This window comes from Parastagonospora nodorum (genome assembly GCF_000146915.1).
Source record: "Parastagonospora nodorum SN15 chromosome Unknown scaffold_11, whole genome shotgun sequence".
Taxonomy (NCBI): domain Eukaryota; kingdom Fungi; phylum Ascomycota; class Dothideomycetes; order Pleosporales; family Phaeosphaeriaceae; genus Parastagonospora; species Parastagonospora nodorum.
The window spans coordinates 506,803-528,156 of NW_001884559.1; the positions used below are offsets into that span (position 1 = coordinate 506,803).

At 50.2% G+C, this 21,354-nt stretch overlaps 10 protein-coding genes and 1 non-coding gene across 11 annotated transcripts; 5 read left to right on the forward strand and 6 right to left on the reverse strand.

Moving 5' to 3' along the window:
• Positions 1 to 718: 718 nt before the first annotated feature.
• Positions 719 to 822, reverse strand: SNOG_16662. Its single transcript has 2 exons — positions 785 to 822; positions 719 to 754 (listed from the first exon to the last, which is right to left on the reverse strand). It is a non-coding gene; the product is annotated as a tRNA-Met (tRNA).
• A 938-nt stretch (positions 823 to 1,760) lies between these two features.
• SNOG_07520 (hypothetical protein) lies at positions 1,761 to 3,017 on the forward strand (the record flags this gene model as incomplete). Its single annotated transcript, XM_001797802.1, has 2 exons — positions 1,761 to 1,892; positions 1,944 to 3,017. The coding sequence occupies 2 exons, from the start codon at positions 1,761 to 1,763 to the stop codon at positions 3,015 to 3,017; spliced, it is 1,206 nt and encodes a 401-aa protein (XP_001797854.1).
• A 429-nt stretch (positions 3,018 to 3,446) lies between these two features.
• Positions 3,447 to 4,633, reverse strand: SNOG_07521 (hypothetical protein; the record flags this gene model as incomplete). Its single annotated transcript, XM_001797803.1, has 6 exons — positions 3,447 to 3,494; positions 3,659 to 3,718; positions 3,769 to 3,867; positions 3,915 to 4,068; positions 4,125 to 4,310; positions 4,518 to 4,633. 6 exons carry the CDS (start codon positions 4,631 to 4,633, stop codon positions 3,447 to 3,449), a joined length of 663 nt encoding a protein of 220 aa, XP_001797855.1.
• Positions 4,634 to 4,821: 188 nt separating this feature from the next.
• On the reverse strand, positions 4,822 to 5,908 carry SNOG_07522 (hypothetical protein; the record flags this gene model as incomplete). The annotated part of the gene is made up of 5 exons (XM_001797804.1): positions 4,822 to 4,860; positions 4,891 to 5,285; positions 5,362 to 5,435; positions 5,588 to 5,621; positions 5,671 to 5,908. 5 exons carry the CDS (start codon positions 5,906 to 5,908, stop codon positions 4,822 to 4,824), a joined length of 780 nt encoding a protein of 259 aa, XP_001797856.1.
• Positions 5,909 to 6,737: 829 nt separating this feature from the next.
• SNOG_07523 (hypothetical protein) lies at positions 6,738 to 7,112 on the reverse strand (the record flags this gene model as incomplete). The annotated part of the gene is made up of 2 exons (XM_001797805.1): positions 6,738 to 6,847; positions 6,968 to 7,112. 2 exons carry the CDS (start codon positions 7,110 to 7,112, stop codon positions 6,738 to 6,740), a joined length of 255 nt encoding a protein of 84 aa, XP_001797857.1.
• A 621-nt stretch (positions 7,113 to 7,733) lies between these two features.
• Positions 7,734 to 8,030, forward strand: SNOG_20086 (hypothetical protein; the record flags this gene model as incomplete). Its single annotated transcript, XM_001797806.1, has 1 exon — positions 7,734 to 8,030. One exon carries the CDS (start codon positions 7,734 to 7,736, stop codon positions 8,028 to 8,030), a length of 297 nt encoding a protein of 98 aa, XP_001797858.1.
• Positions 8,031 to 9,726: 1,696 nt separating this feature from the next.
• On the forward strand, positions 9,727 to 11,074 carry SNOG_07524 (hypothetical protein; the record flags this gene model as incomplete). Its single annotated transcript, XM_001797807.1, has 2 exons — positions 9,727 to 9,890; positions 9,946 to 11,074. 2 exons carry the CDS (start codon positions 9,727 to 9,729, stop codon positions 11,072 to 11,074), a joined length of 1,293 nt encoding a protein of 430 aa, XP_001797859.1.
• A 2,274-nt stretch (positions 11,075 to 13,348) lies between these two features.
• Positions 13,349 to 13,984, reverse strand: SNOG_07525 (hypothetical protein; the record flags this gene model as incomplete). Its single annotated transcript, XM_001797808.1, has 1 exon — positions 13,349 to 13,984. One exon carries the CDS (start codon positions 13,982 to 13,984, stop codon positions 13,349 to 13,351), a length of 636 nt encoding a protein of 211 aa, XP_001797860.1.
• A 227-nt stretch (positions 13,985 to 14,211) lies between these two features.
• On the reverse strand, positions 14,212 to 14,415 carry SNOG_07526 (hypothetical protein; the record flags this gene model as incomplete). Its single annotated transcript, XM_001797809.1, has 2 exons — positions 14,212 to 14,225; positions 14,274 to 14,415. 2 exons carry the CDS (start codon positions 14,413 to 14,415, stop codon positions 14,212 to 14,214), a joined length of 156 nt encoding a protein of 51 aa, XP_001797861.1.
• Positions 14,416 to 14,648: 233 nt separating this feature from the next.
• SNOG_07527 (hypothetical protein) lies at positions 14,649 to 15,570 on the forward strand (the record flags this gene model as incomplete). Its single annotated transcript, XM_001797810.1, has 2 exons — positions 14,649 to 14,772; positions 14,972 to 15,570. The coding sequence occupies 2 exons, from the start codon at positions 14,649 to 14,651 to the stop codon at positions 15,568 to 15,570; spliced, it is 723 nt and encodes a 240-aa protein (XP_001797862.1).
• Positions 15,571 to 15,651: 81 nt separating this feature from the next.
• Positions 15,652 to 16,551, forward strand: SNOG_07528 (hypothetical protein; the record flags this gene model as incomplete). The annotated part of the gene is made up of 1 exon (XM_001797811.1): positions 15,652 to 16,551. One exon carries the CDS (start codon positions 15,652 to 15,654, stop codon positions 16,549 to 16,551), a length of 900 nt encoding a protein of 299 aa, XP_001797863.1.
• Between the last annotated feature and the right edge of the window lie 4,803 nt (positions 16,552 to 21,354).

Consider the following 21,354-nt stretch of genomic DNA (forward strand, 5'->3'; position numbering starts at 1 on the left):
CCTGATGCGTTTGCTGGAGGCAGCACTGAGCACTGGCCGACCCCAAACAGGTTAGCGGGCTTAGCTTAGTGCCAACCAGCCGCAGCACCCTTCACATTATCAAACACTCGTATCTCCGTCACTCTGTCCTCACGTGTAATTATGCGTCATCTCCCGGCAAAACGAGGCTTCATATGTAGGTCCTTGACTTAGTATTCTAGTTTAGTGCATCGCTGTATAACATAAGTTCCATACTGCATAGATGGCTGTGAAGTGATAGGCTTCTGGAGTAAGTGGATGCTTCGCGTGCGTTTATGCGGCCATATCGTCTATCGCCGCATGCGAAGCGACTTGAACTACGCTTGGTGTTTGATGTCCCAAGATTATTTCAGGCAGGAGAACTTTTGACAGCGGACTGTACAGTCTACACTTCCGAACATACGATCGATCGTGTTACAAGGTCGCTTTCTTGTGGCTCTATCGAACATAGAGGCAACATGAAGAATGTCTCCTGAACTCATGTTACAATGTACAGTTCACACAGCCAAACTCCGCACCACCGATCAAAGTCATTTTAATAGTAACGCAGCCGACGGAGGACCGCAATGAGCATTTTGTCTTTTCATACTTCCATTTAACTGCATTTTCTAAATCTCCCTGGATATGTGCTTATCGTGTAGCCACCGCTCCTGCAAAAAGTAGGATGCTGTGTAGCACATCAGCAAAAAGAAACTCTTCGTGTCCCGTGCCAGACTCGAACTGGCGGCCTTGGGATTTCTACTCTGAGAGCAGTCATATGTGGTGATATGAGACCCACGTGATAACCAACTACACCAACGAGACTTTGCAAACTGTTCATTTGCGTTGGTGGCGGTCTGGCAATTTGATAGCTTTATCAATGCTGCGGTCTACAGACCTCAGCAAAGCGACGGAGGTCATTGTGGCGGTGTTGTATAGTTTTGGGTGAAGTGGGGGCTGGGCCGGCTTCAGTGACAGAGTTTGCATGAGGGGTGGCTGCGGCTAAAACTGGTTCGCGTCTAGGGCGTTACCGTCCCGTGGAAGTATGGTGGAGCGCTATTGATAGTGACTGCATCGAAGTGTAGCAGACTGTTTTTTGCCAGTTATTGGATCCTTCGGGTTCCTCATGCCCTCTTTGAATAATGCCAGCCTCGCCGCGCATGGTTGAAATTGTTCGCGACTCTCAGACTAGCAAAGTACGCATCATGAAGTCCACTGCGCCTTATGCTCAGACTGGACTTCGAACGTTTGGTGATTCATCGGAGACATCGGAGATGGACAAATTCGACTCGAGGAAAGTCTCGGTGCTCAAATGTACAGCTGCCCTGCGTTGCCCCTTCTCCGACCTCGGCCTGTCAATAACCTTATCGATAATGCAACCCGAAATTTTGTGGAGTCATGTACATGCGCAAATGACGCATAAACAAGTCGTTTCCTCGCTCTTTACTTCTTCACATTAACAATGGCGTTGCGACTGTCGTCGAAGCGGGTCTGCCTCGCATTGCGAGCTCCTCGCATCAACTGCGTATCTACACGCTTCGCTTCAGCGGCCTCGGCCGCAGTCCAGGGCTCAAGTCTGCCGCAAGACCTCCTAGACTCAATAGCCGTAAGAGAATGACAGGCTCTTCGCGACGTCTGATGTTAACACAACCAAGCGCGATGCGACACTGGCTACACCCGACCCGCACTCGAGTTCAAAGACTGCGGGTCTCGTGAACCAACAACTCCCGTACATGGTGCCGACATATGTCCGCCCACCACCGATGTTCGAGAAGGGCGAGGGATGTTATATGTGGGACATTGAGAACCGGAAATACCTAGACTTCACTGCTGGTATCGCTGTCAATGCGCTTGGCCATTGCGACTCAGGAGTTGCGCAAGTAATAGGTGAACAGGTATGACTTCAATCCGGGCGCTGTGCAAATCTCATGCTCACAAATGTCCAGGCCAAGCAACTCATGCACACCTCGAATCTCTATCACAACCCACACACTGGTCTGCTATCGAAGCAGCTGATCCAGCTTACCCATGCGACTGGCGGCTTCGAAAGCGCGTCCAAGACCTTCATCTGCAACAGTGGATCCGAAGCCAACGAGGCTGCTATAAAGTTTGCGCGCAAAGTCGGAAAGTCAATTTCTCCGAACAAGGACAAGCATGACTTCGTCTCATTCCACAACTCTTTCCATGGCCGGACTATGGGCAGTCTGAGTGCAACACCGAACCCAAAGTACCAGACACCCTTTTCGCCAATGGTGCCCGGCTTCAGGTACGGCAAGTTCAATGACATCGATGCAATCAATGACTTGGTAACGGAGTCGACTTGTGGAGTCATCATCGAGCCGATCCAGGGTGAAGGTGGCGTGAATGTTGCGACACCAGAGTTTCTCCTCGCGCTGCGCAAGCGATGCACAGAGGTCGGTGCTGTCTTGATCCACGACGAGATTCAGTGCGGCCTGGGCAGGACCGGAAGATTCTGGGCGCATGCTGGCTACCCCAAGGAATGCCACCCGGACATCGTCACCACAGCAAAAGCTCTTGGGAACGGCTTCCCCATTGGCGCAACTATTGTCAACGACTTTGTATGCGATCACATCAAGACTGGTGACCACGGCACGACTTTCGGTGGAAACCCACTGGGTAGCCGTGTCGCATCGTACATCCTTTCCCGCTTGTCGTCTCCAGAAATTTTGGACTCGATACCTGCGAAAGAAGCAGCGTTTCGTAAGCACTTTGATGCACTACGAACGCGATTCTCAGATCAGATCAAAGAGGTTCGAGGCAAAGGTCTCATCTTAGGTCTTCAACTCGACACTGATCCAACTCCCATCATCACCGCTGCCCGCGAGCGAGGATTACTTGTCATTTCCTGTGGAACGAACACATTGAGGTTCGTGCCACCGCTGGTCATCACAGAAGCCGAGATTGAAGAGGGTATGCAAATCCTGGGTTCGGCAATGGAGAGTGTCTGGCGCAAAGGTGAAGACGTAGAAGGTACTCCAGGTCAACAGGAGATGCAATAGTGGGTTTCTGGGGTCTTCTCTTGCGCGAAAATTAGCATGGCGTTTGGTCAAAGAATAGATATATGCTGGAAGTAATGCAATGAATCTTTGTAATCTATCAAGAATACGCGCCGGTTCCTGTCGTGCGAGCTTCACCGCTTGTGACGTTGGCGAGCCTGAGGTATCTGCCTCTGCATAGCCCTTCCACCCTCCAGCCAAGGACTCCTTGGCTGTAGGGTCAAAGTACATCATCAGCCCTATGAATGCTCTCTGACACTTTAATTGGTCAGAGTTTGCGGCGATGCAAAAGCAGAAGAACTGCTTTAGAGAGCCATTCAACGCTAGGCTCGAAAACACCTAGTTTCCATGCTGCCATAGTGAAGCTCATAAAAGGGCATGGTCCCGAGGCTGTATGTTATGCTTGATCTTCTGCGAAAGCACTTCATGTAATCATATGTATTCCCAGTTCAGTTCATTTCCTCCAGGAGTGACACGGTACTAAATTTGGACGATCATAATGTCGCCCCTGTTCGCTCTTCTTCACAAAGCATCACTTTCTGAAAAGGCGATTGAGGATCTCATCAATTTCAGGATAACACTACTGTATCGAAAAACTGATTGACATGCTAATTTTGCTTTTCTTCCGCCTTCGAAGAACTTACAAGCGCCTGCCTATCAGTATCGGCCACTGGAAGTTTGCTCCTTGTGGGACATAGCAAATTCTGCAATGATGTCAGCCGACGAGTGTCCTCTGAATTATTGCTACACATACCATGATTTCCTGTACTCTGTTTGAATTATGTTCGTCTTTGACGAAGCCAAAGCCTCCACTTGCGAGTTGGAGTTTGCGTAGCTGACGTGACTGGACAGCCTATAACCTGTGAGTCTTGAGATTCTAGGAGCCTTTGAGAATCATACCTTTTCTACTGTGCCTTTCATGATGTAGCGAGTAATCCGGACAGACTTTTCTTGGCCCATGCGAAGAATGCGGCCAATGGCTTGGCTTTCGACTGAAGGGTTCCACTGTGGCTCGAGAATGTGGATATGATTGGCGACTTTGAGCTTGTTTAACCTGTGGTAAAGTCAACGAATGAAGTTCTACGACGCCTTCTTGCTTGGTACACTCACCCTACTGCGCCAGTGCCAAGTGTTATCAGCAAGATCCGAACGTCGTTCGAACTCTCGAAGCTAGACAGGATCTTGCTTCGCTTGCTGGCCGGTATTTGCCCATGAATTCGGCTATATCGCAACGACGCTGTATCGAACATGTGTGCCGCGATATCCAGTGTTGTTTTCCAGAACGAGAAGACGATGCTGTTTCTATCATCAGCCAAATACTATTGAGGTAGCTTTTCCTAGTAGGGTCCAATACCATTTGTCGTCGACACTTTGCCTTTGTACGTTCTTCATAAGAGCCAGAAGTTTGGTGGAAGGCTTCTTGGTCATTGCGACCCCACGATCTTGAACGTCTGGCTTGGGACGTAGAACGAATGCCTCTCTATTTCCAGGAGTCTCACACACTGGACATCGAGTGCGTCCTTCTTCTTGGCTCTCATCAAGTTCTTCTTCGTATGCGGGCAGACATTCACCACAAATAAGGTGCTGGCAGATCGTGAGATGTCCAGAACTTGCGTCATCGTTGGCGTACATGGTCGTTATATCGGTGCCGCACTGAACGCATGTCGATCTTCCTAATGTCTGGAGATAACTCAAAGCTTCGTCCGGATCGGATGGCAGACCTAGCGTGTTCATTCTTTTGGTCAAAGCATATTCACCGTCGTTGCAGAAGAGACGCATTCCTAATATAGCCTAATGTGCTATAAGTTCAATATTCTAGTCGATATGCGTACTTAGGAGCACTCACCTGTATGACATGTTGGTTTGCTTTTCTTACGCTGTGGCCGGAGACAGCCAGATTGATCGCACGTTTGCAAAGATCGCCAAAGTCACGATACATGGTACTTTCGGGCGCTGAGAGCTCAAGGAGTTCGGTTTCAGTGACTGGCTCAGGAAGATTCAGAAGCGCCTTTGTACGGCGCAAGCATATAGCTTCTAGAAGTCGCCTCAAGTTAGTAAACCGACCCGACACATTTGAGACGACAGGTGTTGTTATTTGCTTTCGAAACAAAGCAAGGTCGTCCAGGACTGGTACTTTGAGAAATTTCACCAAGGCTCCAAGATCCTCCAAAGAGTTTTGTATAGGCGTTCCTGTCATACACCATCGAATTTTGGATGGCAAAGCATTGATCGCTCGAAACTGCTTCGTGGTAGGATTTCGTATGAAGTGAGCTGTGAATGGTTAGCATCATGGCCGTTTCTAACTTTACTAAGATGGTTTCTAATGAAGTAGGCCCAAAGCACTCACCCTCATCAAGAACTAGACGGTACCATTGGATGCGGTGCAGCCTACTACTCCCGCGACAGAATTCGGCGGTGATGCTTGCATAAGTTGTTAGGACAACATCATGCTGGAGTAACAAACTTATGTCAATCGTTTTTCCCTTTCCATGATACCGATGTAAAAGGAGGGTTCCATGCACAAAATGTCTACACTCGTCAGCTAGAATCCGGTTAGGCGAGGCATATCTCACTTCTCCACCTCATCGAGCCAACTGTCCATAAGCACTACTAGTGTCAGTACTGTAAAATCAAGCCATCTGTGGTTAAGTCTTACAAGCAGACGGCACAACTACAAGCGTACATTTTGATGGGATTATATCCCGCCAGTATGACGTCGGAGCTCTGGTGCTGCTGAATGCATCTTGGACAGCTTGGCTGACCGACGCGACCACCGCAGCAAGCATTGACAAAGTCTTGCCGAGACCCATATCATCGGCGATGATGCCACCAGGTGCGTCTATTATCTCGCTGCTCTTGGCTCCTGTGATAGCATGCTTGAAGCTGAAAGCCATATCATCAGCGACATGTCTTCACAGCAATAAATAGACAGGCAAGTTGCCAGAAAAAGCCATTCGGCGAAACGTTGGGCTTCCACAGGCTGAATGAAAGATCCTCGGTTTCCCTCCTTGCAATGAAGTCAACGGCTTCACCTTGATGCCTAAATGTGTGAGCGTGTATGATTGATTCGTCTGGATGCAGACCTTTTAAGGACAGTTATTGTATGTCGGTTCGTAAAGACATCTCGTAGAATGCTAGGCTGTGGGATGTGATCCAATAATGCGTCGATCTCCAGGCGTGATACTTCCGGCGGTATGTCAAATGCTTGCTCTAGGCTTACCGGAGTAGGTATGTCCAAATTGAGGTCTGCAACATCCAACAATCTTAAGTCTTGAGGATTGACGTGAACCAAAGATCTTGCATCATACATGGGAACCTGTAAGAACAATCTCATGCTGGCGAGGGTGTCCCCAACGATCTGTGCAGAATGATCGTGGCCGTAGACGTTGAAGCTCACACGCAATTCCGTAGGATTTCTGAGCGCTTTCCACTTACCTCTGGCTGCATCAATATTGGAGGAAGTGGCTATACAGTCCAAGCTGACACATGGAAATGCTATCAGTCGCTTGAGGCTTCGGGAAAATTTGCTGCCCAGACATCCAAAAGCGTCACCATTGCGCAATCCAAGCCAACAGACATCTCCCTTGAATGTATGCTCCAGAACTATTGTATCAGTTCCTGATTTGGACAGAGGAAAATTTTGAAGCGATAAGTAGGGGTCATCTCTGACCTGCACCGATAGATCGAGTAGCTAGTTAAGGTCAAATTCTATTACGATTACGTCTACAGCATCAGTTTACTGACCGATCCGTAACAAAACGTAGTTCCGTTGCTGCACCAGTCTGAATGAGGTAACGGACTCCTGCTGGAATCGCGAGATACGTCTTGTGATGCTGTGTAAATGGTCAGTTGAGTCATCTTCTGTTCAGCGACGCCATCATGCATTACAGCATTCTACGAATAACTTCTAGTCTGAAAGTAACAGTGCAGATCCGAATACGCCTCAGTCTTACCTGGGAGTGGTGATGTAAATCGCCGCTTGGGATCTGGGGTATCATGATGTGGCTGCGATGGCCTCTTGTTCTGCGTGTCTCCGGAGTTTTCATTGGGTAGTAAAGAAACTGGAGTGGCAAACTTTTGCTGGTAAAGTGGAGGCATAACGCTAGTTGGGTAGAAGCAGGATGTGCCCAGGCGGAGCCAAAAGTGCACACAACCCCTCCCCTGCCTAGGTGAAGAAGGTCAGTGATTTCGAAGGTTTGGAATCGAGTTTCTACTAGCTAGACAAAGCATGCCAGGGCAATGAGAATAATGTGCGTTGACTAACTCCGATACGGTCGGAGGTCAAGCGCGGCATGACGCGCAAGGCAGACAGGCTGTCGACCGGTGAGTGGTGTTGCTGCGCCTTCGGATGCAACGCGAACATGATTTGAGGCTGCAGGTGGCACTCGACCCAGCCGTACCAGCATTTCCTTCCCCGGCACAACCTTAACAGCTGTCTATCCAACAATCGTTGCATCCTTGGATCTCTCTCGGTGAAGCGTACACGAAACCTCCATCTATCGAAAACATGTTCTCATAACTACGCGCCATCCTGATCGCACTCGCATTTGCACTATGTTTTATTTTGCCGATAGGTCCATATTGTCAGCAGACAAAGCAAAAGTTAATACGGGCAATTCATTCGTCTCCGTCCTCGTCGCATCTGCGTAGTGTGATTCGAGACGATCATATCTGAGCTGGATTAGAACGCGGCGCATCTGCAAATGCGGAAAACTTCATATGGCAACTCAACCACCAGTCCAGGCGATTGTCTTCCAGTTGGGTCTACAGAAGTTCAAGGCCTCGCTTAGCGACAGAGAGAAGAGGGAATTCAGCGTTACAACACTCCAAGACCTCAAAATCGCGATCGAGACCATACAGCAGAAACAGAGATCTGAGAGGAAACTTCGAGCGATGAGCAAGCTTGGCAGATTCTTGGAGGGCATGCAAGAATATGACAAGATCGTAGCAGTGTTCCTCAACACTAGCGAAATTCTTGCCTTTGTCTGGGTGAGGACGCATTCCCACGATATCTGACTGTTTTGAAGACGCCTAACTAACGTATGCAGGGTCCCATGAAATTCTTACTGCAGGTACGTATATACTTCTTGTTATTCCCAACCTTTGCGTCAGCTCTGTTAGGATACTGATGTGCTAGGTGGCTTGCACATTCTACGAAGCTTTCGATACACTCCTTGATGCCTATCAACGTATTGGGGAACACATCCACCTCTTGAAGCAGTATGAAGCCTATTTCCAGAATCAGCTACATATGTGTCATCCTTTGGCACTGGTCTATGAAGATATACTGGCCTTTCATGGCAAGGCCATGCAATTCTTCAAAAAGAAAAGTAGGTTGGCCACGCAATTTGTGTTGTGCGAATGCTGAAGACGATTAGTGTGGCGACAGCTCTTCCATGCAATCTGGAAGACTTTCGAGTTCGAATTCGGCGCGATACTTCGCAACATGCGGGGGCACATGACCCTTATCCAGTCACAGGCCACTATTGTACAATTCACTGAAGTCCTTAGGGTCCAGGAACTCGCAAAGGCCTCAATGGAAAACCAGGAGAAGGCAGAAGTGCACCGAAGGCGTGAAGTTGTACGTCAATGGCTATCGGCTGCCAATTATGAGGCTGATCAGGAAACGTTCTTCAACATACGTCAGCAGTACCCTGGGACAGGTCACTGGTTATTATCAGATAACAAGTTTAACTCTTGGTTCGACCCAATGTTTTGCTCAAATCATCTCCTGTGGCTGAACGGCATACCTGGAGCAGGTCAGTGGTACAATTTAGAGCTTTGTACTCCATGACTGACCACCACCAAAGGCAAAACAGTTCTTGCATCCCTTGTCATCGATGAAGCACAGAACCCAAAACAGAGACAGCAAGGGATATCAGTAGTATTCTTCTACTGCAGATATCTAGACAGCAAGAGAAGCACATTCCTGGGTCTCGCCCGCGGCCTCCTGGCTCAGCTCTTATCACAAGATGACGATCTGCTCTCATATTTGCATGACAAGGCATCTACAAGCGGCCAGACGACACTTTCAACGACTTCTGTTGCCAGAGACCTACTTGAAATCTCTGTTAGAAACAGCGATAAGCTTTATGTGGTGATCGACGGGCTCGATGAATGTGAGAGAGATGAACGCAGAAAGATCGTAGCTTTCTTTGAAGACATACACGCTTCGTTACCGCAAGATGAGGCTGACTCTTTAAGATGTCTGTTCCTAAGTCAGGACGATAGCATAGCACGAAAAGATTTTGCAAAGGTTTCATCTCTCAAGATCACAGAGGCACACACTCGGAAAGATATCCAGTCGTATTCTTTGGCACGAAGCAAAGATATTCAGGCAAAGTTCAGTCTCACAGCGGACCGACAGTACGATGTATATCAAATGATAGTAAACAAAGCTGAGGGTCGTATCTTATATCAAATCGTCGAACGCAGAGACTGACATATAACAGGCATGTTCTTATTCGCACGCCTCATGACAGCTTATCTGTACGACCAGACATCGGTCGCGGACCTTGACGAGCAGCTGTCCCCGGCAACTTTTCCCCAGGGACCTTTAAAACTTGAAGAAGCGTGCGTATAAGTGCACTTGTATGCATAACTTGCCAACGATTCCAGCTACTCGAGAATCATACAGCGCCTGAGTGCAGGGGCTCCGACGCATGTGCAGACCCTGAAGTTGCTCAGATGGATGGTGTGTGCTAAACGACCGATGTACTGGCGCGAGATTCAATGCGCCGTATCGGTTGACTTGGATGACCAAGTCGTGGATTGGGACCGTAGGAAGTTCAGTGTAGACTCCAAGGAGCTTGGCGGATCGCTTGTTGAGACATCTGCTGACGGCACGATCATACTTGTGCATCATACAGCCAAAAGGTAAGTTTCTGACAACAGTGATCATACACCACAGACATTTACTAACATATGGTAGATACCTTGTGGATGAAAAGGTTGTCGATATAAATGTCGGTGAGCTTGAGCTGGCCAATCTGTCCATTAGTTATTTGAGCTTCGCATGTTTTGAGCGCAACATCGACGGAAAAGATCTGGAAGTGTTTATATCACTGGGATGCTACGCATTCTTCGACTATGCCTACGCATATTGGTCAAATCATTTGGATGCGTGTGCTCGCTTGGGAAATTTGCAGGATGATCTAGAAGACATCCGCGAAACAGTAGAGGCGTTCATCGAAATGCACTGGATTAAACCACGAACCAAAACGACTGTCCGAAAGCCCTTCGAAGAGCGCTGGAAACCACTCGAGAGGAACAACAACCTCGAAAGGCTTGTGATAGCAGGCTATCTTGCACAACGAACGCTGATCGCTTCAACGAGTCCTGAAGCGGGCTGCGAAGTTCTGTCACTTCGACAAACAATGGTGAAAGTGCGCAAAATCCTTGAGCAGGCATGGACGACGACAGCTGACCAGGATCGCTTTCGTTCAATATATGGGGATAACATATTCAAATGCCCACGCGTGAACTGTGCGCGCTTCTACGATGGATTTGCAACGCAACAGCTCCGCGATGAGCACGTACCAAAGCATGAGAGGCTGTTCTTCTGCTCCTTCCAAGGCTGCGTAATGGGCAAACTTGGCTGTACCACACTCAAAGAACTACAGAAGCACGAGACTGAGTATCACGGCACGTTCAATATCGATGAGGAGGAGCTCGATTTTCCAGAGGCGCCAGTGATGAAATTATCGTTCCAATGCAGTCAGTGCGATGCTAAATTCACACGGAAACACAACCTCAAAATTCATATGCGAAAGCACGACGCTACCCAGCAAAAACAATTCATTTGCCCAAGTTGCGGTAAGAGCTTCGCAAGACTGGGTGACCGGACCCGACATGAGAGCACGACACACTCTACGGCAAAATTCTTCGCGTGCGGTGGAACGCTCAAAAATGGTTCTTCGTGGGGTTGCGGGCGTGAGTTCAATAGGGGAGACATGCTTGCCAGGCACTGGAAGAGCGAGAAAGGGAAGACTTGTATTGGCCCAAAAGAACAGGAAGAGGCATTAGAAACCGCGGGCACCAATGCACCTGCGCTTTCCTAGAACGCAGCAACACCGACCGTCGCATAGTAGCCTGATTATACTGCGGATATTCTCGTATTTTGTGTTTTATGTATACTCATTTCGACTATGCTGGCCACTTATCTACCCGTAGTCTTACGTACTAAGTGGCCTCAGGCCAGCTCGGTCACTTTTGGCTTAGCGCACAAAACAGGCTCCAAAACACCACCTCACCCATTTGCATCGCCGCAATAAGATTACACTGGCACGGCGGCTTAACCCCATGAAGTAAAGGCGGATCTCGGCGAATAATATGTGCATTGCGACTCGAGTGGTCTGGTGGAGGACGCATGCTATCACCTTTCCAGTTCACCGGAACATACTGGTGGCGTTCGATAGACGTCATATTATATCCTCTAGCCTGATGCGTCCAGCCTCCATGTACCGCAGATCACACTTACTGTGGTTGGGTGCAATAATCTTGTTTGAAGTATCGAGGCATGACTTGACTCAGCCTTCCAGTGGTATCCAGTGTCAACACCAACTGCATTCTCAGGCGACCCATCATTATAGTTCATCTGCTGTTACCAAGCCGACCAGCCGGGTTTCTAGAATCTCAAGTGGTTCTGTTCGTAAGGTAGATGAAGTGAATGGGACCAGTCTTCGTAAACATCATCATCGTAAAATACAGCACACCTAGATAGGTATGTCTTGGTCATAGAACTTCCGAAACAGGCTATTCAACATCACGACAAGCATTCGCGCATCTGTTGAGAGAAGTGCACGTCTGCTTCCAGATCATAGAGATGGATTGTATGGCGACGGCCGAGACAATCCTCATATACAGCAGTTTTTATATGCTCTTCAAACATTTATCTGGGGACTGTTACTCTAGATATACTCTACAGACTCGCCTCCGAAAAGCTATGTACACCATTTTGCTTATCACCTGGAGGGGTACACACACGATAAGAACTATCAGCTGCGACAGTATGCATACAACTAGGATGTCACTGTCATAAACAAAGCCTGTGGACCCTGTGTATAGATCAGACTATCAAATGAATGACTTGTTGTCGTTTTAAGACACGACCAGCCGAAATTAATGCATAGAACACTCATACCCATAACAAAATCAGCACGCATTACCGTTCAACTTTTACTTTGCCTTAAAAGTCGAGATCTCAGTAAAGAAAAGCGGTCTTACTCACTTCTCTTTGTACCAGATCGAGTATTTCCGAAGTTGAGTGTACCACATCTCTTTGTAGCGATTGTGCGCTGGTTCAAACACAGCTCCACTGCTAGCCCTATAATGTCAAGATCTTTTTGCAATTGCCATTCCGTTACCAAATTCTGAGTCTTCAGATAGCACTCCCAAGTAGTTTCGCATTAGCTGTCGACACTCAGATCTCAAATGTCACCACTGCATCAGGATTCGATAACGTTAGTCCACCAAAACTAAGACCGACCACGAGAACCTCATTTAAAGATGACAAAAAATGATTCCGCTGTATGTAAGCAGAAACGGAGGATGACACAACCAGAAAGCCACGACAGGAGCACGAGCCTCAGTAAGACGGCTCAGTATTTCCCCGACTATCCTTCCGACTCTGCTTACACCCATCCCCTGTTAGCAAGTTAGCAACAAAATAACACTTCCATGCCAACGCTCGAGAACGATGGATCGGTCCGAGGGTGTTGCTACTCCACTGTGCGGCTACACTTGCTTCATTAGTTGAAGAGGCGAGTATGATGCGGTTGATCTTGCAACCAACGTTTCTCGCCGACGATGTATACACTCGTGACCGACATGCAAGAGATGTGTTGCAGGCTGTAATCTTACGTCTAGAGCTGGGCGTCTCCCAGTGGCTACAGTGTAGGGGTACATGGGCTTGGAGATTTTGTTGGAGAGACGAAACTGACGCGTCTAGGGATGAGAGGAGTTGGAGTAGGTAGGCCTGCAATCACATCAGACGTTCAGCGTGTCAAGATAGAATCACTAAGCTTACTGGAAATTGATGCCTCAGCACTGACGTGACCCTTGTCGTGTGTCCGGCGTGTGTTTGGTAACTCAAGGCTTGAGCGTTCGGAGACGAAGGGTACTGGTGTGGATAACATGATCTTGATATGTAGGAACGTCTAAGCAGTGTATACGACAGAAATGATATCAACGCCATGAGATGCAGGTCATATGCAATGGAGAAGTAAACAAAATCGTCAACAGACTCCGCCCAAAATGGTATCAAACAAAACGTCATATGTCCATAACAGATCCAAAGCTCTTGACGCCCACCTTTTCCATCTTTGCAGAACCTTCTATAAGTCCTTGAGTTCTCTATACATCTTTTTGTGTTGCTCGAGGAAGAGGAATGTAAGGATCGTGTGTGGGCCCACGCGGATAAAGCTCGGCACCCAGCCCTTGAACATCCAGCGAATGCCTTCTTGCTTAGTAATTTCTGTGACCAGACTGACAATGCTCTGGTGTGCATTCGAACTCATTACGCGTGTCTTGATAACATCCACTGGCGAGCAGATTGTTGTTGCAACGAAGCCGGCCAAGAAGGAGGCAGTGAAGTGTGTCGATAGGCCATCTTTCAGTGGTGTGTATTCCAACAACGTCCGTTTGAATCCATCATATGTTGCCAATTGTCCGACGGTCATTAACACGGCTCTTGACGAGTTGGGCCATACGCCTTTCCACAAACTGCCCACGCCTTCTTCGCGCGCCATGCGCAACACACCGTCTACTGCGTTCTTGTAGTTTCGCCGTTGTTCCCGTGGTAGAGCAGCATCGTTTTGCATTCGTACGTTCAGGATGTCTCCAGGGTTGCCAGCAATGCCACCGAGAAGACCTGATATCGATGCCATACCGACAAGTGTGAGGAACGAGGGCTTCTTTTCCGTTGTAGTCACACGCGCTTTGAGAGCTTCGTATACACCGAATCGGGTCATGCTGTAAGTCGCTTGGCGAAGTTGTGCCGCAGATATCTGCAGGCTGGATTAGCCACGCTGGAGTCCAAGGGTGTGAGAAGCATACACCGCGATATAATGCCATGACGCCGTCATTTCTTGCAACATGCCCGAACATTTGTAACATATTCATCCGTACTGCGCCATGTGCTTGTGTTTGTAGTCGGACCTTGGTTCGTGAGTGTGATGGCGCGATGGATTTCATGGCTTTAGAGTACCTTGACTGCATTTTAGTTAGCCAATGTCATGACATAATCCTCAATAGACATACCGAGATCCAATGGGTGTGTAAAGAATGTCGCGAAGCAACTTGCGCTTCCACCAAACCAGAACGGATATGATATCGCTGTGACCTTCACATCTTTGCTCTTGTTGATTTCAGGTGCGCTCACCTTCTTAGTGAGGGCCGCCATAGTAGTCGCAAAAGATGCAGAAGCTGCATGTAATCGGCACAGAGACCAGTGACCTTAATAGCGAGCGATGGTGGAGTGAATGTTCCAAGTCGGCTGTTGTTATGTGACCGAGCGAATTCGAGAAGCGAGCTAGACGTCATTCGGCAAAACATGCGTTCGGCAATGGGCCGGGCTTGGCAGCAGATGAACCGCGTTGGACGCGACGAAGAACTCGAAATAATCGGCACCTAGATATGCGAATACTGCTATCATCAACGGCAAGCTGCCGCAACTCAAGTCGTTGTGCATTGCTGCATATACAACGCTTGTCATTGTCCTCGCGCCCGTGGCTGCAGGCATTGAGACACAATTCTTCTGGTAAGTTTGCTGTCATGTGATCCAGCCTTCTGGGCCGCCAACACCAAGGACGCGTGCCGACAGACAGTGTCATAGCGAGGGCCGTGGAGTGAATGTCTTACGACGTACGACGATCTGCCCTCTCACAAGCTCTCGGTCCTTCAACAGATAATCAGAGCACATAACTGAGTCTGTCAAGGCATTGTCTAAAAATGGCTAGGCACAACACCAAAAGAGATCAAGATCGAAGGCAGGACTTACAAGACGGATGAGTGGGCAAACACACCCGCGAGCATTCTTGATGCCGTTCCTCGAAAATTGCATCTTCAACCAGACCATCCGTTGACCATTACCCGGAAGCTCATCGAATCAAGATTTCCTGGGTACAAAACTCACAACGACCTCTTTCCAATTGTCACAACAGCACAAAACTTCGACTCTCTAGGCTTTCCACTGGATCATGTCGGAAGGAGTCGTACTGACACGTACTACATCAACAAGGAGACTGTACTGCGAACTCACACTTCGGCACATCAAGCTGATACTTTCCGCAACAACGAAAGCGAGGGCTACCTGATCAGTGCGGATGTCTACCGGCGAGATGCGATTGATCGAAGCCACTACCCCGTCTTCCACCAAATGGAGGGAGCACGGACATGGGACAGGCCACCAAGCAGGAAAGAGATGGAAAAGTCAGTCGGCCGAGGCGATCCTGAAAAGATGTGGAAGGAAGCTACCAAAAGCACGGATATCCGCCGGTTGAGGACCCCAAAATCCCGCCGTATCATATTGGAGACGCCAATCCATTTGCAGTCCTAGGCATGCTCCAGAGGAAGGCTGAAGGCCATCGCGGCCCCATCTGGAAACAGAGCTTAGAAGACATGGTCGTTACTATTTTCAATGCAGCAAAAAGCGCTACAGACACAGCCACCCCCCGATGAACCACTCCAGGTGCGCTGGGTAGAAGCCTACTTCCCCTTTACTTCACCCAGCTGGGAGCTTGAGGTATTTTGGCAAGGAGACTGGCTCGAAGTTCTAGGTTGCGGCGTCGTTTCACAACCTATTCTCGATAATGCTTCAGTGCCGAACCGCGTTGGCTGGGCCTTTGGCATCGGTCTCGAGCGCATCGCCATGCTTCTCTATTCGATCCCTGACATCCGTCTCTTTTGGTCCAAGGACACGCGCTTCCTATCCCAATTCAGCGAAAGCCAGCCTATCAGACGCTTCGTGCCTTTTAGCAAGTACCCAGCGTGCTTCAAGGACGTAAGTTTCTGGCTGCGCAGCAGCTCTAGTGCAGCTGGTGGCGCCTCTCCAATTCACCCGCCGGCACCTCCTGCCTCGCAGCACCAAAGTCAATTTCCAAACCCGGATGCCATCGCAAACGATCGCGCACATGCTGCATCCTGGACACAAGCTAGCGCAGCCACTGCGTCGACATTCACAGGAACGACATCGACATCGGCACTCTCCGCCTCGCCATCCGTGTCTAGTGCAGAAGGTGCGAACAGCGATAAGAATACCAAGCCGATTCCGATGCCGGCTGCACCCGCACCAGCAACCCCAGCAATCTGCTTCCACGAAAACGACGTGATGGAAATCGCACGTGAGGTCTGCGGCGACTTAGTAGAGGACGTGCGCCTCACGGATGAGTTCATCCACCCCAAAACTGGCCGCAAATCCCTGTGCTATCGTATCAACTACCGGAGTTTGGAGCGCACCCTAACCAACGAAGAGACTAATGACCTGCATGAGAGGTTGCGCAAGCTACTAGTTGACAGGCTGGGCGTCGAGCTACGTTAGCGCTGTCTGAAAGTACGAGGGCTGTGTACTGTGGTACGGTGAATGAAGGTGTGTGTGGAGAGGAACCGGCCTTACGGGGCTGCCGACGTTGAGCCGGGGTCTCCATCGCATGATTTTACGTGCGTAGAGGAGCCATGTCGGCGCGATAATCTTGCATACCAACAGTAGTCTGCTACACTGCTCAAGATAACAGTGTGTAAGAGGTTTACAGGCCCCAAGACCAACAGCGCACAGGTTTGGCATGGAGCTCCCAGTTCTTCGGACCGCGAAATGGTCTTGGGACCTGAAGTTTTCCGGTGTGGCGCCAAGATGACCTGATTTTTCAAATGTAGGCAAGACAAACAATGTACGACTACTGTAGGAAGAAGAGTATAGCAATCCCCTCTGTTCGGCTCTACTACTTGTTCACGCATATATGCGCTACCAATAGAAAGGTCGTGGTTACAAGTGATGCCAGCGCGCCGTTTTGCCCCTGCATAGCGCATTCCCCCGCACCCGGCGCCTGTGGTCGGTTCGGGACCGGTAGATAGGTCCCTGTTCAAACACGGTATCCAACTCCTTGAAAACCAACACCACGTCTTGAAATGTCAGAGCCGGGAACCGTTTGTGTGGTGGTAGTGGTCAGGCGCCGACACTTACCCACATATAGCCCCTAGGCATACTCATCGGGATATAGGCGCTTGGCCGATGGCGCTATGGCCTTGTTGCGGGGGATTGGCGTGGTGGCGTTGACATGGCTTCACAGGCTGGATGATTGCGAAAGTTTGGATATTTGAGGGAAACGTGCCGCCGAGAAAAGAAATTAGAGGCCAAGAGTGTGATGTTTTTTCCGTTGAAGCAGTCTGTATTGATTGTGACGTGCAGACTTGACAACTATGGAAGTTAGCAGAGATGCAAAATTGGCTGACTTTTCTTTCCTTTTCTCGATATTTGCGATCCGATCTCAAACTCTATCTTACATAGCTTGAATCTCCATCGACCCTGTTCGTAAGCCGGCTGCAGGTGCCTCCCAGGATTACTCCCCTTACCATGGTGTACCATGTCGTTTGACAGCATGCTCAGTCCCCGACGTAACGGTTAGATATCCTACTACCTCAGGGTCTTCTCTACCACTATTGTATCGCGTCGTACAAGACGGGAGTGAGAGCGGGAGTCCGTGGGTCGATCAGACTGAGATCTCGCATCCCACCACCTAGTCAGCGTTCCTCGATAGTAACGATCTATTAACCACCAGCTTTCCCCGCAACATCTTGAAAATTAGCCGAGTTAGTTTGTTGCAGGTCGCTTGGCTGGCCAGGCGTCGGCGAATCTCTATTTCTGCCTAGTTCACCTTGCCTTACACTGGCTGATTGATGGAAGAACGTCTGCAGTCTATTGTGCGAGCATGCTGCGAGTACGGAGTGTCGTCGAAACAGGATTCCTGGTGCAGACGCTGGTGCGATTGCGACTTGTCGCTGGCAGATGCGAAGTGCAAGGTTGTTCGGCTCTAATAGTGGATAATGTGTGCGTGCTACGTGTGACCTGCAACAAAGTGCTGACTGCGTGACTCTGGTAGCGAATCGGACTTTTTCTGGTCGTCGATGTGTACAGCGTGACCGGTAGTATGGATGTAGCGCTATCAAGATCGTATTTGTAGAGCCGAAGGGTCGGTCACCACAAAGTCCTAGCAAGAAATCTGCCGAGGATGACGTGCATATTCGATATCGAGGGCTCGCACAGCCTGAACTACTCAAGTACGATATCTGTATTCTTCACAGGCGGAATCGTGGATCGGCGTGAAATGCTTGCCCAATAAATGTAGAGCTATCGTTTTGAGAACATGTGCACCTAGAGCAAATCAACCACGACCCAGAGTCGTCCAGCGTGCGCGAGATGTGGATCTGCCATGACACCATCCTCCTAAAATGAGCTGCTGTCTTCAGGAAAGTCTTACGGGCTCAGTTGTCGGGTCACTCTGGCTGCTGTGGACATGGCCTCGCCCGGCCTACTTGCACATGCCATGCATCGAGTGTTACTTCGGTCCTACAATCCCCGTCGCATGTATCCGCAGCGAAATTGTGTCGGTTGACTGGTTGATACGGATGTGGAGATTCCGGCCTGACAGTCGGCGAATTGAGTCGGCCAATTCTGCGACAACGAGCGATGCCTGTCAGGCACACCTGCAGATAGACCTAGCCAGAGCTGGATAATTGTACATTGCTTGAATGCGCCTCTTGGTGTTGCGTGGAGTTGGACACTTTGCCCACGTGTAGTCAGTCTCAGGCTGGAGCAGACTGCGGGTAGTCGATTCCAAGGCGGAGACCATCTAGAATTAGCGATGAATACTCGGTGCCCATCAACATGGCGCATCCGTTCGCCTATTGAACTGACGGGTCGCGGTCAATATCCCATTGCTCGCCTCGAGGATGCCAACCGGTTAGAGGAGTGCAGAATCGCGAAATTTGGATTTCAGATTGTCAAGCAGACATGATCCAGAACTCGGTACCCGTCTACTCTTCTCTGATTCGACTGTCGGCCTTCTGGTAGGGGGCCTCAGTTGCTTCCGGGTCTGCTGCACGCAGGTACTTCTGTCGCCTGCATTCTCGGGTGAGTTGTCAGAGTGAACGTAGTCTGGCGAAAGCTAAGATCCACGAGCGCAATACAGGTAACATTGGCGTCAGTACGACGCGACGATTTTCTCTAGGTAGCTTAGTATTGACGGGTAGCGAAATGTCAGGAGAATTTTGAATGCTCCAACATACATGCAATCATGATATGTGGGCAAATATTATGCAAGCGTGGGGTGAAAATGACGGGTGCCTATGCTGTGCCTATCCGCGCCACTCGCTGAGAAGTGCGCTTAAGTTGCTCTTCTTTGATGGGCCATATTACTACATTAATGGGCTAGGATATCCACCCGCCAAGTAGTGGAATGGTCCTCCCACATCTCCCGTCAGATCACCGTTAGATCACCGCTGGCAGGAAGGTGAAACGCATTGACAGGCACAGAACGACAGCTCTCTGTCATGTTTGGACAGCCCTCTGCCATGCTTGACAGCATCTAAAGGCGATCCACGCGGACCGGCGCACGCGTTCAAGTGGATGCACCCGCAGTCGGCTGCCTTGCATGTGCTATGCGCAAGCCAGTAAGCTGTTCGAGTCGACGGTCGACGATGTCGGGTACTGGAGCTGACCCGCAGAAAAGCTTGGCAAGTCTTGATGTTGATAGCGCGGGATGCGCCGTTGTCCAGCGGTGATGTGCTCCGAAACGGCAGCCGACTGGGTGGATTATTGACGGTGATCGGGCAATGAAATGGGGGTCCAGTTCGCGCACATTTGAACGATTATGCTATGGGCAGCGGCGCATTGGGCATCGACGAGCGGCTCTAAGCTGCGTAGAGATGTGCTGTGCGGCGAACCCTTGGGGGTGAGGTTTAAGCGATGGCGGCCGGGTATAGGCCCCCTCCCTCGCGTATACGTCCCGCCCTGGGCACTGGAAATTGCGTCGTGACGTCGAGTAAGTACAGCAGGCCAGCTCGGACACAATCATTGCATCGGCTGAAATGACGGTGAAGCAGTGGGAGGGGTAAGGGCCATGTGCTCGCAGCATGCACGATGATGGGCATGGAAATGCAGGAAGTGGATGCTCGCACTGTGCGCGCGCAGCAACCTGGATAGCTCCAACGGAGCGGACCATGACGAGGGCGGGGCTTGGAAGACTCGCTCCATGGAATTCTCTTGGAACGCAGTGCTTGGACGGCACCAGCGGCAGCTGCCCAGCTGTAGTGGGTGTCGAAGAATGGCAGAAGCGTCGCTTGGTGTGGCGTGCACCTCTACGGGCAGTCGACCGTCAGTACGGCCGCACGTCCGGTGGGCTTCCAGACGTCAGCGTGGAAAGAAGACCGGAACGGCCTTTTTTTTGCGCAGGATTTCAGGATTTGTGGATTGGTGCGCCAGGGTTCATGCAGCATGCTCACCCTCACCTGGCCTCACGTGTGCGGGTCCTTGTTCGCCACGAGGGCTCGCAGCGTTCCCAACTCCCCCCGCCAATCAAACCCCTGACAGTCTCAGGAACGAGCTGCCAGCCGAACAGTTGGAGCTGGAGCAACTTGGACTCTTGGAGCTCGTTCCTTGACTCTCTCCCCCCCCACCCCGCACCCAACCTCTGCTTGGTTCGGTTTCGGTGAAAGGCCGCTGTGAACGTCACGACCTCTGGTGGCAAAGAAGCATCTCCACCACCAAATGCGCGGCATGCGATGACACTGCCGATCCCTGGCGTCTCCCCGTGCAGCTACTGTATGTTTCTGCCTGCGAGCGCGAGCGATTGTCACTTTGCGTGCACTGCTGGTGCATCGCCAGCTTCATCCAGCACCCATGGCCGGCGCTCATACCCGTTTTGTCACCGTGTCCGATCGCCTCGCCTCGCTGATGCTAGACCGCCCGCCTCTCAACGCAGGCCTATCTGCAGCAAAGAGATGATTTCCTCCTGTTTGATGCGTCAGGTGGCCCAGGTTGCTGCGCTAGCTACACGACACTTGAGCGCCATTCCCTCGCTTCGAGCATAGTAGTCTATCCTGCAGATCAGAACCCCTCTCCCAAAAAAGACACGCCGGCGAGCCTCTAGGCGTGGCAGCGGTGCGCTGCGAGGGTGTTGCCGTGCTGCACGATGCGCAGATCACCCTGGAGCTATAATTGTGACGTTATAGGTTCCCCACGAATCGTCCGACAGGGGAGGTTAGGCCATGTTTCACACCAAGGTCTGCTCTATCCATCCTTGGATACGCCGCCGACAGCCTAGACGCACCGCTGTTATTGGTACTTTGC